This window comes from Phascolarctos cinereus, unplaced genomic scaffold (assembly GCF_003287225.1).
Source record: "Phascolarctos cinereus isolate Bilbo 61053 unplaced genomic scaffold, phaCin_HiC Scaffold_1;HRSCAF=81, whole genome shotgun sequence".
NCBI lineage: Eukaryota > Metazoa > Chordata > Mammalia > Diprotodontia > Phascolarctidae > Phascolarctos > Phascolarctos cinereus.
In genome coordinates, this window is record NW_027555514.1 from 258,110,545 (window position 1) to 258,124,256 (window position 13,712).

Here is a 13,712-nt window from a genome sequence, read left to right on the forward strand (position 1 = left end):
CAGAGAGGCTGAGGCTGGCGGAGTGCTTGAGCTCAGGAGTGCTGAGCTGCATCAGGGCTAACGCCAATCAACTGGGCGTCCACACAAAGCTGGTGAGCCTCTGGGAGTGAAAGGCCACCAGGCTGCCTGAGGGAGGGATGGGCCCACTCAGATCAGAAAACCAGAGTAGATCATACTTTCTGGGATGATCACTACTGGGATTGAACCCATGAGTGGCTGCTGCATTTACCGCCTGAGTGGGAAAGAGAGCCTCAGTCTCACAGAGAATCAGAGAGGTCAGTGCAAATAACTCTAGGAAGATTAAGAGGCTATAGCCTCACACCATCTGGTCCAACTTAGTGATGGTCTGTACAGATGGACATAGACACATATACTACCCAAGAGTGAAAAAAGTTTTCCTGGTAGAGGTGATTACTTCCCCATAGAATCAAGGGATTAATACATTCAATCTAGGCCAACTTCTGAGTTAAAATAATAAGCAATGATGTCTTACCTCCAAAATAATATCGGCAAATAGAATATGAATAATAGTAACATCTAGCCTTTAGAAGACTTTGGAAGACCTCATAATTGTCACATAAAGTACATCTCAATTCATGAGTAAACTACTGAAGCTTTCTGAAAACTCTCACATACTATCTCTTTGCACCTCTAAGCTTCTAAAATTAAATCTAGCAACCTGTTGCATGAGAAATCAGAAAATTTTTCTTTTATACTAGTCAATGATCTCTTTAATTAAGTGGAATGGTATTGGTAACTTTTAACCATGACAATAGCTCACATTTATATAACATTTTTAAGGTTTGCATACCACTTCAAAATGGTTCTGCAAAGTGTGTAGTATAATATTACTAGATCCATTTTAAAGATGAGGAAACCGAATCTCTGAGTGCCAAGTGACCTGCCTGTGGTCCAACTGCTAGAAAACGTTGAAGCAGGATTCAAAGCCAGGTCTCCTGACTTTAGGTTGAGCGCTCTACCTGACACATTGCCTCTCAGGATCTATAACGTAGGACCCATCCTATAAAAGCAGACAGTTTCCATATCACTTTGAAACTCCTCTATACTCCTAGGTTCAGTGTGGGGTATTTTGAGAAATCAAACATATGCAAAAATAGCTTGACCCCACATCCAACCTTTTCTACCAACACTGACCAAGAGCCATAAACCAAATGCCAAGGTTTTTAATTACTACAGAACATAAAAATAAATAACAAGGGAAAACTGTGTAGAAGAAAAGTTCTCAGCCCCCAAAACAAAGGGATACAATCTCCCATAGGCTGCCCTGCTGCCGGTGGAAGAATGGGTGCTTTCTGGCCATCTCACACTCTCAGGGCTACATCCTTGCTAGGTCGCCTCTTCTGGGTCTATCTTCTGCCAACCAGCCACAGGCCTCCCTGCTGCCCCCTCTGCCTCCAAAGCCATCATCTGTGCATCCCTGCCCTGCTGCTGTCCCACCTGTCAGAGTTGACATCTGCTGCTGGGTGTCCTCCTCCCCTGGAGGGTGTGTGTGTCTCACTCCTTTGGGACACTGCCTGGTCAGTGTGTCTAGGGCAGCCACCCCAAAGGGCCCTTTGGGCTGTTCTCCCACCTTGACCTCATTCACTCCACCAAAAATGAGAAGATTCCCTGACGCATAGGTTGGGGGGCAAGGTTCTCCTTTCACGGTCCATCCCGCCCCTGGCAGCCAACCCCAGAGCCATTCAGTAAGCGTCAAGGGGGCACCTAGTGACGCTGGAAGGGCTAGAGCAGAGGAGGAAACCCATGTCATGCATTCCTGCTGCCCCTCCCCTAACAAGTCCAGCTTCTTGTCCCCTTCTTTTTAGGAACACTTCCACTTACTATTAAAGCCAAATATTCAAAGAATTCAACAGCCAGAGTTAAGAACAGTGATTTGCATAGTTTTTCTCTTTCCCCTTTCTACTATTATGTCGAACGTGCCCTCCTGTTCTATGTACTCCTTTCACTAACCTATTAAATTTCTTTTGACCTATCTGTGGAAACATATGGAGTCTCTCCACTCTACATTGATTCTTGTCCCTTGATCTCATTTTTGACGGGGCAGAACCAGAATCTTTTAGAAGGCCAAAAGAGGTCAAATGAGGAGTAAATGATTACAGTATATGGTTCTCTGAGGCTCAATGACATTATTTTAATATTTGTAATATTGTAATAACATAAGTTATTCTTGTTTGTCCTTATGTTATTCTGTTTGAGGAGACTCCCTCTAAAATTATTTTGTTCAAGAATTTTCAGAGATGGAGGTAAATTTGACTATCTTCGGACCACTCTCTAAGCAGAAATGTTTAGAATTAGGTTAATCTAAGTTCATAACACTGTTTTTGCAACACATAATTTTCTTTCACACGTGTAGCTAGGGGCTGTTGGCTACTGATTTTGTTATTATAAAAAATGTTTATAATTTATTCCTGCTTTATCTAATTTAAATATGGCATACCAGAAAGTGTCCAGGGCTCAAAGTTAGGAGATCTGAGTTTGAATCTCAGACGCTTAGTGACCACAAGCATGTCATTTAACCTCGTGAAGTCTCGGTTCCTTCATCTATGAAATGGGAATGATACCACCTGTACCACCTGACTCACCAGCTGCTATGAGCAAAGTAGGAAACAAGTCAGGAAATGTATAATATACCATCCTAGTGCAGAATGAGCCCTTTCTCTCTTAGTACCTTCAATACAATTCTACTTTGAGATCCAATCTTCAAACTCCTATTTTGAAAAAAGGCAATCTCAAGTATATAAAGAAAGCTCCAGAGAAAATTATGAGAAGTTATGCACTTAGAAGATTATTCAAGACTTTTCCTTGAAAACAGACCATATCCAACCTATTTATATAGTCATGAATACAATGAGGGGTTGAGTGGCTAACGAATACGAGAGAAACCCCAAGAATATCCAGCATATTAGGAGCTGTTCAATTCGAAATGACATTATGCAATCACATAAAGGCAACTTCTTTGATAACAGCAGCAAAAAAAGGCATACTGAAACAAGAGGGATGATAAGACATAATATCGTCAGGATTTAAAGAAATGTATCTTTTTAAAAATGTAAAATGTCATTGCCTGTACCGTGTGTCCTTGAAGCGTATAGATGAGTCTTCCTTCGACGAGATCCAAGATTTTAAGAGTGCCATCGGATGAGGCAGTGATGAGATAGTTACCCGAAGGATGGAATGACAAACAGTTGACTCCACTACTGTGAACTGATTTACATGAGGGAAAAAAGAGACATTCAGATGTCAATTACATCTTGAAAACTCTAAATAGGTTCTAGAATTTCAAAGTAGTATCTTTACCCCCATTGTAAGGGAGTAAAAGTTTCATTTTAAAAGAGGTTATTTTGCTGCAGATTGTCTCAATAAAATTAAATTTTATTAAAAATTAAAATAAATTGGTTATTTGGCATCACGTAAGCAAAATATCTGAATAACTGGCTTATGTGGTTGTTTTGACATCAAGGAGACGTGGTTCTGGTCTAGTTTGACAAGAGCCCTTGGAAAATGGGAGTGTGTCATGAAAGAGTAATGTATTGGATACATATCCAACATCCCTATCAAGTTCTTATTACTAGCTTGGAAAATATATCTAACAGCTCCAAAGCTAAAAACCAATTCAATTAGTAAGAGGAGATAAGGAAGGCACCAAACACAGAAAGTGGTAGAAGAGAATTGTCCTTGGGAAATATAAGAATACATTTGATGGGAATGAAAAAAAAACCCAACAACAATGGATTTCTGCCTTAAATTCAGGCTGGAGTCACTCCCAAAGAACAGGGCTCATTCAGCCGGCCTTACATTTAGTAAGTACCTACCATGAAGGGGGAAAAGAAAACCTTGTATTAGACAATAGGGGAGATAGAAAGACAATGTATTTACATCCCCAGGGCCTAGCACAGTGCTTGGCACAGAATAAGTCTTTAATAAATGCCTTTCATTCATTCAGATGTGGACCCTGGCCTTCAGGAGCTCACCTGCAGTAGACTTACAACCTGGGATTTGGTAGCAAGGGATCTGTTTACAGCAGAGGGAATTACCTTTCCTCCATTTCTAGGACTCCCAGGTTTCCCACCATTGGCACTTATCTCATCTGATCAGTTACGGATGGAGCCAGAGCAACAGAAATCTGTTCCGAACCCCTTAGAAACTTTTTTAAAAGTCTATTCATAATAGGAACAAGAATACGTAATCTGTGCCGGCCAGCTAAAAAGTGAAAGAAAATAGTCATTTCAATGGTTACCTGATCAAGAAAATCAACAGAAATGGCTCTCTGTTTACATCCCTGGGATACTGAAAAGAAAGCAATTGTCTAAAGCCTGTGGACTTTCTCAGAGCAGTACAAAGGCAGACTGGTACCACTTTGGGGACTCGTTAAAAGGACCACGCTAGGCCACAAAGAGGTTCAGAGGCTTGAGGAGGATTCTAGAAAGACTTGATTTGCTATGCTTTAGAAATTGTCACCTTGGTAATTCTGAAGTAACTTGTTTACTCTTATATCCCAGAGTTTCACTGTATGATCAGAACCTGCTGAAGCTATGCACGTACCACTGGGGTTAAAAGACACAAAGTTCGCAAACCTATCAGGAAAAATGAATCAGATGTCAGGCACTGTCATTTTCATTAAGTAAAAGATTGCAATAATAGAAGAGTAAAGTCTTCTGTAACAAAGCACAAGCACCCAAATGTGCCAGAATGGCTTGACTTACCCTTCGGAGTCTGTAAAGCTATTAATGCACAGTTTATTTGTTGTATCCCAGATTTTAACGGTCTTATCCTCACTACATGACACTATTAGTCTTCCATCAGCTGAAAATCTGGAAAGCATAAGAAGACAAGTTCTAGTAAACAGGCGATATTTACAACAAAATAAATCTTGTATTCCTGGGAAAGCACTAAAGAGAATCCTTAGGAGAAAATCCATACGTTTAAACACAACACTTTCATCAACAAAAGGGAGAAGGAATAGAGCAATAAACTGGAAATGAAACAACAACAAAAAAACCCCCAAACAAACCTGAAAAGCAACTAATAAAAAACCACAATTAATCACAAAAATAGAAAGTCTAAGAATAAAAGATAAATGAAATTTTTTTAAAAACCCTTTGAATTGATCAATACACTTAGGAGATGGTTTTTTGAACAAATAAAAAATAAACCTTTAGCTAATCTGATTTTTAAAAGGAGAGGAAAATCAAATTGCTAATAGAAAAGATAAAAAAAAACCCACAACAAATGAAGAGGAAATGAAGGAAATTAGAAACTATTTTGCCCAATTATGTGCTGACAAAAACTAGAGACAGTTTGAAGGGAAAAAAAAGTACCAGATAAATTTATGAGTGAAATCTATTAAACACTCAAAATTAATTCCAATATTACATAAATTATTTGCGAAAATAGGAAAAGCAAGAATCCCATCAAACTCCTTTTGTTAGACAAATATGGTCCTGATATCTGAACCAGAGAGAGATAAACTATAGACCAATATTTCTAATAAATACATATGCAAAAATAATGGAAAAAAGATTTTAGCAAAGAAGCTACAACAGCATAGCCAAAAGGTTATATACTGTAACCAGGTTAGACTTGTACCAAGAATACAGGGTTGGTTTGATATTAGGAAAACAATAAATATAACTGATAATATTAATAACAAAAACAATAAGAATCCTATCGATTTTATCAACAGATGCAGAAAAAGACTTTTGACGACATACACCACCTGTTTATGTTAAAAATGGTAAGAAGGATAAGAATCAGTGGACTATTCCTTAATGTGAGAAATGATTTCTATCTCAAAAGCTGGTATTATCTGTAATGGAGAAAGGCAAAGCCTTTTCCACTAAGAACAAGGGTAAAGCAACTTTGTCCACTGTCACCACTGGTACTTCATATATATGTCAAAATGCTAGCTACAACAAGAAAAATAAATAAATTGAGGAAATAAGCACAGTCCAAAAAGAAACAAAATACTGATTTTTGCAGGTGATAGGATGATTTACCTCAAGAATCCTGGAGATTCCACTAAAAATTAATTGAAACAATAAAGTCAACGAAGTGGTTGGATATAAAACAAACCCATATAAATCACCCATATTTTTATATCTTACCAACAAAAACCAACAGGATAAGCTAAAAAGAGAAATTCCATTCAAAATAACTACAGGACTTATAAAATAAGGAGTGCACATACCAAAATATATATTATATGAATATAACCACATACAAAATAAGGCTTTACAGAAATAAAGACAAACCTAAATAATTGGGGAGATAGTAATTATTCATGATTGAGCCATATAAATATACAAAAAAGAGAATTCTACCTAAGTTAAATTACTTATTCAGTGCCATGCTAATCAAGCCGCCAAAGGATTAGTTTACAGAACTAGAAAAAAAATCAAAATTCATCTAAAGTTAACACATGGTCAAGAATCTCAAGGGAAGTAACGGGAAAAAAAAGGGAAACAAGGGGGCCTAGTAAGACCAGATTTTATATTACACTAAAAAGCAGTAATCACTATAAATACTTAGCATTGGTTAAAAAATAGAAAAAGCTGATCAATGGCACCAATTAGGTATATAAAATGCAGAAGCAAATAGATTTAGTAGTATAGTGTTTAATAAATCCAAAGATCTAACTACTGTGAAGGTAATGACTCACTCTTTGACTAAAAGTGCTAGGCAAACTGGCCAGTGGTCTGGCATAAATTCAGTTTAGCCAAACACTTCAGCTCCAAATAGATATATGACTTAGACATAAAAGGTCATATAATAAATAAACCAAAAAAAAGGAACAGTAAAGATGATACCTTTCATAACCATGACAAGGGGAAGAGTTCTTGACCAAAAGACAGAAAGAACTACGGGAGATATAATAAACAATTTTGATTATGTAAAACTGAAAAATGTTTTGCACAAAAATCAGTATAAGGGAATAATTTAACAGGGAAGAATTCTTTGTACCAAACTTTTCTCATAAAAATCTGGTATCCAAGCTATCTAGGGAACTGATTAAAATCTATAAGAACAAGGACTATTCCTCAATAGATAAAAGATACGAATAGGCAGTTTTATTTTTTAAAAGGTTCCAAATCACTAATAAGCAAAATGCAAATTAAAATAGTTCTGAAGTTTTACCTTACATGCCTCAGATTTGCAAAGATAAGAAGATAGGAAAGTAGCCACTTTTCAAGGAGTTATGAGAAGAAAGGCGCACTAATCCGTTATTGGAAGTACTGTTAATTGGTCCAGCCATTCCAGAAAACAATTAAAGGCTACACCCCCAAAGTTACAAAACTTTGACCCAGTGATATTACTACAAGTCTTGTACCCCCAAAAACAGTGAAGACAGAAAGGAACCATTTGTGTAAAAATATTTATGGCAGCATTTTCTGCAGTAGCAAAGAAATGATAACAAAGGGAATACCCATCAACTGGGGGAATAGCCAAGCAAATTGTGGTATATGAACACAATGATGTATTTTATGCCGTTAGAAACAATGAAATGAATGGATTCTGAGAAGCCTGGGAAGACTTGTATAAACCGATGCAGAGTAAACAAAGCAGAATCAGGAAAACAATTTACATAGTCTATGACGTTGTAAAGGAAAACAGCTTTGAAAGACTTAAGAGCGATGATTCAAGACATGAACAAAAATACGTCCAAAAGATCAATGATGAATCATACTTTCTACCTCTTGCAAAAGAGATGGTGGACTAACGATGCAAATTGTTTGGGTGTAATTATTTAAAACAATACAATATAACAAAGGGCCTTTGGTAGAGGGAGAAGAGGCTCAATGGGGCCTAGTAAGACCTTTTGAAATTGCTCTGGCTGACAAATTAACTACTGGAATTTCCCTTGGTAGCTCTGTGGTATAATTCAATTCAATCATAAATATTTATGATTATTATTATCACCACTATGACTAATTAAAAGCTAACATTTTCATAAGACTTACTAAGTGTCAAGCATTGTACTAAGTGCTTCACAATTATCTCATTTGATCTTTACAACAACCCTGAAAAGTATATGCTATTATTATCCCCATTTTATAGATGTGGAAGCTGAGACAGAGGTTAAGTGACTTGTCCAAGGTCACACAGCCAGTAAGTATCTGAGGCTGGATCTGAACTCAGGTCTTCCTGATTCCAGACCTGGTACTCTGTCTACTAGCTGCCTCTGGAGCCAAATCAGAGTTTCAGTTTCATGAATGCAATTATCACGATCATACTACTTTTCTTAAGGCAGAATACCCCCATTCTTTCAACCAGTTCTCAAGAGGTATGGGGCACGGCTTCCAGGTCCCTTTTGTCTTCTTGGCCACCCTCCTCCAGATGAGCTCAAACTTGCCAGTTACCTCCCTGGTCACGCCCAGGACCGAACTCAGATGTGCTAGATCTGGGGAAGGTACATAGCAGCTGGTAACTTCCTCCATCTAGATGCTATCACCTCTCTCCATACAGCCAACAGAGGGAATTCATCCTTTTGGCTGCCAAGTTGCTGCTGGCAGAAACGGGGCATCTCAGAGGACCATCTAGATCTCGACAAAGAACCCGCTACAACACATGCCTTTGCTTTAAGCACCCGTCTCCTCCCACGGCAGCTGATTCCACTTGGACTTCCTAGGGCCAGGAAGCGTTACCTCAGACTGAGCAGAAATGGGCCTCTCTGCAGCTGTCATCTACCAGGAGTTCTCTCCTCTGGGACCAAGCACAACAACGACAAGCCGTTTTCTCCTCTTCCACAGAACAACCCTTCAAATGCTTGAAGGAAACTCTCACACTCCCCCTTGAGACAATTCTCTTTCTTCTTCCTTCTTTACGAGTGGGGTTAAGCGACTTGCTCAGGGTCACACAGCTAGTAAGCATCAAGTGTCTGAGGCTTTGAATTCAGGTCTTTCTGACTTCAAGGCCAGAGTTCTATCCACTGCACCACCTAGCTGCCCCAAGGTGCTTCTTTTCTTTTCTTTTTTTTTTTTTGTGAGGCAATAGGGGTTAAGTGACTTGCCCAAGGTCACACAGCTAGTCCGTGTCAAGTGTTTGGTCTGAGGCTGGATTTGAACTCAGGTCCTCCTGACTTCAGGGCCGATGCTCTATCCACTGCACCACCTAGCTGTCCCCAAGATGCTTCTTTTCTAGGCTAACCATCCCAAGTTCCTTCAAATGATTTTTCTATGTAATGGTCTCAAAGAAACATGGAGCAATGGGAAGAGGGCTAGATTTGGAGTCAGGGAACAGGCATTCAGGCCTTGACTCTGCCTCCTGCTACTGTATGACCTTGTAAGTGTAAGACACTTACCTCTCTGTCTCTATTTTCTCATTTGTAAAAAGAAGGGTTTGGACCAGATGACTTCTAATGTCCATCCCTGCTCTTGATCTTTAAGTTCCTTCCAGTTTGAAATCCATCGTTCTCCAACATCCTGGTCGTCCCTCTCAGGATGCTCTCCTGTTTATCAAGGACCTTCCTAAAAATGTTCCACCCAGAGGTGGCTTAAGCAGTGTTGACTAATGTTATTATTGGCTCTGTGGTCCTGGGAGCAATGACTCTCTGAATATTGCATAAGATGACATTAGGCTGCCATAGGACACTGCTGACTTACATGGTGCTCAAAGTCCCAGACCTTTTTCACACAAATTGCTGTCTAGCCTTGCTTTGTTTTGTATTTGTGAAGTGGATATTTTTACCTAAATGTTAGAGGCAACATGGTGCAATGGCTAGAAGTGGGATTTGAAACTAAGAGTCCTCTGAATTTGGAATCAATCCTCTAGTGTTTACTTTCCATGTGACCTTGGACAAGTGACTCGATTCTCTGTGCCTCAGTTTCCCCATTTGTAAAATGAAGAATGGACTTGATGACTTCAAGGGTCCCTTCCCACTATAGATCTAGGATCCTACATAGCTTTACACCTATTGTTATTCATTTTAATAGATTAGCCCACAACCTTCACCTAAAAGATTGCTTCTGAATAAGGTATAGGAGATACTTCTAGACCCATCCACCAAGTCTCAATAGTACCAATGATGGTACCAACTTATCTCTTTGCATTCAAATCTCTAGCATACCTCCTGGATTTCCAGTGTGGCAGACTGGACAGAGTAAGTCAAGAAGACAGTCAAGAATACTTTAGATACATGCTACCCCTGTGACCTTGGGTAATGATTTAAACCCCCAAATTGCTCAGTTTCCTCATCTGCAAAATAAAAGAATCAGATTTAATGATCTCTGAGGTAGGTAGGCGGCAAGGTTGGACAACCTCAATTCAAATCTAGCCTCAGATACTTACTAGCTGTGTGACCCTGGGCAGGTCACTTCCTGTTTGCCTCAGTGTCCCCATCTGTAAAATGAGCTGGAGAAGGAAATGGCAAACCACTCCCGTATCTTTGCCAAGAAAACCCCAAAGGGGGTCACAAAATTGGAGGTGACTAAAAAACAATGGAATTGATGGCACCTGTGGACAAACACCATGTCTTCTTGGAACACAAGCAGCTACTTCCTGTTCAGGATGCTTGCGCTGAACTTTCTGACCCAGGTCAGGATTTCTCTCTCCTTCAGATCTCTTTTCTCCTTTGTTTTCAGAGAAGAACTGATGATAATTAGTTATGGCTAATAATTCTCATATTAATGGTGCTCATTAATAAGAACGAATCAGGTTGATTATAGTGCTTTAAGACTTGCAAAGTGTGTTCCTCACACCAAGGTGATATGGGCAGTTACACGTATTATTAGGAGGCTCTGAGGAGGAGGTGACTTGCCCAAGCAAGTTAATGACAAAAAATGAAACCAACTATATGTCTTAGCAAGGAGAAAATGACAGGTCACTAATGTGAGTCATTTCAGATTCAGCATTCAGATCTCTGACTCTATGTGAGTGTGAAGTTCAAAGTCAATACTAAACTAGAGGAAGGGGCACTTATGGGCAAGAAACAATCTGTGCAAATATAGCAGCTCCACCCCTGCCTATTTAAACATTGTAAGCTCTGAAAACCAGAAGAAAAAAGCACCCACAGCCATGAAAATGACCACATCTTAGAAGTGTAATCAGCTCCAAACGCTCAGCAGAAGGAGGCCAAAAGGGCCCCTCGGCACTACAATTAGCTAATTCTGCATTTGCGGAAGAGAAAATGGTGACCGACTAAGCTAACAGTGGGCAGTGCATGTCAGGCTTGGGAGAGGAGATGCACATTTTGTCTGTCCCTCCCGTTTTACACACCTGAGGCATGTACCTAATCTGCCTTATTCTATGATGGCTCTGGAGCTCAGAAACCACTTCCAGTAGAAAACCCTGGATCTCCCTGCCAAATGATTGGCCACAGTGACAAGAACACCAGTTCAGAGTACAAGCTAGTTTGTGAAACATGGTGGAGGGGGGAAGAGGATGGGAGGTTATGAGCAGTAATCTCACGAAACACTGAAAAGCACTGGAGAAAATGAACCAGCATGAGCCCGGCTAAGCTAAATCATCCTGTCCTGTAAATGAAATTGGAAGGAATATAACAAACACACAGAACTCAAAGAGAATGCTGACATTCCTGTGGTGATTTATTTTCAACAACAACCACCATCACATTTGGACACTACCATTTCAAGAGCCAATGTACTCCATGAGAAAATAGCAATGAAACGTCTTCCCAATATCAATTGTAGGGAAGAGAAATGGAATCTAACCAGATACACACAGGGAAAAAAATATCTGTGCTAGAGTTGAAATAATTTTAAAGGCTCTTGGGGATTAGGTTTCAATATATTTCAAAGAGAAAAGATTAGAAAAAAATCATAGATGGTATTTTTATAAAAACAAAGTGGCAACAAGCAGAACACCATGACCACCTCATTTGCTTACTTCCTCATCTTTAGAAAATCTTTATGAGAAGGTTCTCTGCATGCATCAGGAGCATCCGCAATAAAAATATGAGAAGGAATGAGCAATTTTCGCAGTGGACTATATCTTTATAGTTCCCACACTGGGAGATGCAGGGAATATGAGAACTCACTGTATCTATTGTTTGTTGATTTCAACAAATCATACTGAGAAGGTAAAACAAAATGCGGTCTTAATGGCTTCCCCCAAACCAGATGTCTCCCACATGTGAAAATCACTCAAGATTCCACCTGTGATGCCATCATGGAAATGACTCTTTCCACCAGTCAGGTGAGAAATTAGCATCAAGCAAGGCATATTCAGTGAGCTGTGCTCACCTAAGCCGTTCACTGAGGCTGCGGATGTCCTGTGCAGAGATCAGATCGGAAAGGGACGATCTAGTGATGAGAAGTCTCTCCAAGGGCTCCTTTTTACTGTGCTCATTTCACTGGACTCTGGAACATGACAAAGTCTCCTTAAGAAACAGATCTGCCTAACCATCCACACTGCAAAAACAGAATTGTTGAGAAACCCGTGGGGCCCAGACAGCATAGGTAGTGGGAAGAGCAGCCCACTGACTCATTCCATCAGCATATGCAGGATGTCCCAAAATTCTTAGTGTTATTTTTTTTAAAAACTTCAAACTGCACTAAGACTTTTGGGAGTGTGTGTGTGTGTGTGTGTGTGTGTGTGTGTGTATGTGTACGCGTGTGTGCGCGCGCAATCAAATAAGGGGAGAACATCAGACTGGTCTCTACTTGAGAAACTACACAGGATTTGTAATGAATCCAAGTTTGTTGCTGTTGCAAAATCCAATACTTTGCTGATGATGAGGCCATGTGACTAAGAATCATGAGACACAACGGTTCCATCAAGTAGCAGGTGATTCAAAAGGCAACTGAAAGGTACATGGCAAGTGTAAGTCAAGCTACAGTACATTACCAACAGTATTTGGAAGTATCCAAGAAAGGGGATGGCTGCTCAGGAAACCAGAGTGGGAGGGAACAATCACCCATAAAACACTGACACTCTCAGAGGAAGGGCTGGAGACTGTTGGGAGCATCTCCCAAAAGAGAATTTAGGGAAGGCCACAGAACAGAATTTCACAGGATGATAAGATGTGCCCAGGTGGAGATCAGCAGCACAGTGGAAGGGTGAGAGTCTATTATCTAGGATAACAACAACAGCTAGCAGGAGCTTGGACTGGATGATTTCGAATGATCCTGCCAGTTCTATCATATTAGGAAAATTTGGGATCAAATAAAGAATTGGGTTAGTCTTTTAAAAAACAGTCTCCAGCCTTGCAGTCAGGAGGACCTGAGTTCAAATCCAGCCTCAGACATATAACACTCATTAGCTGTGTAACCCCTGGCCAAGTCACTTAACCCCACTGCCTGAACCAAAAAAAGAAAAAAAAAAGGAAAAAAAAACTCCGTGTAATAAGATAATGTTCAAGGTAACAAACAAAATAACATAGGTTTTTAAAAAGTCAATAAGCATTTATTAAGTGCTTACTAAGTGCCAAGCTCTGTCCGGAGTGCTGGAAAAAACATGGGTGAGAATGATAATGGACAATCCCTGTGTTGGGGTCAAAGTTCCATCTGGGCCACACTGTCCTCTCCTGGCGTCCCTCCTACCAGTCAGCCTGCTGATAGGTTCTTTTAGTAGAGCGCATCATCAATCACTCTCCCGCCCTCTCTGAGTGGGGATTTTCTCCAGCTCTGCCTAGAGCCTTCTTCCCTTTTCAGTAGCTCAATAGCTCTTCAGATACCTGTTTCCTATCTCTGTGTAGGTGATTCCCAAGTTTGCATGTCCACCCCTAATCTCTCTCT

At 39.9% G+C, this 13,712-nt stretch overlaps 1 protein-coding gene across 6 annotated transcripts in view; it reads right to left on the reverse strand.

Annotated features, from left to right (window-relative positions):
• Positions 1-13,712, reverse strand: part of POC1B (POC1 centriolar protein B) — a 108,633-nt gene that overhangs the window by 61,854 nt on the left and 33,067 nt on the right. For all 6 annotated transcript variants that reach the window (XR_002325921.2, XM_020993452.2, XM_020993453.2 and 3 more), the window contains 3 exons: positions 4,725-4,832; positions 4,480-4,595; positions 3,092-3,225 (listed from right to left, as the gene is read on the reverse strand). Coding sequence is in view for 5 of the 6 variants with exons in the window: in XM_020993452.2 (XP_020849111.1) it covers positions 3,092-3,225; positions 4,480-4,595; positions 4,725-4,832 (358 nt within the window). In the remaining variant the exon portion in view is untranslated. The remainder of the gene's footprint in view (positions 1-3,091; positions 3,226-4,479; positions 4,596-4,724; positions 4,833-13,712) is intronic.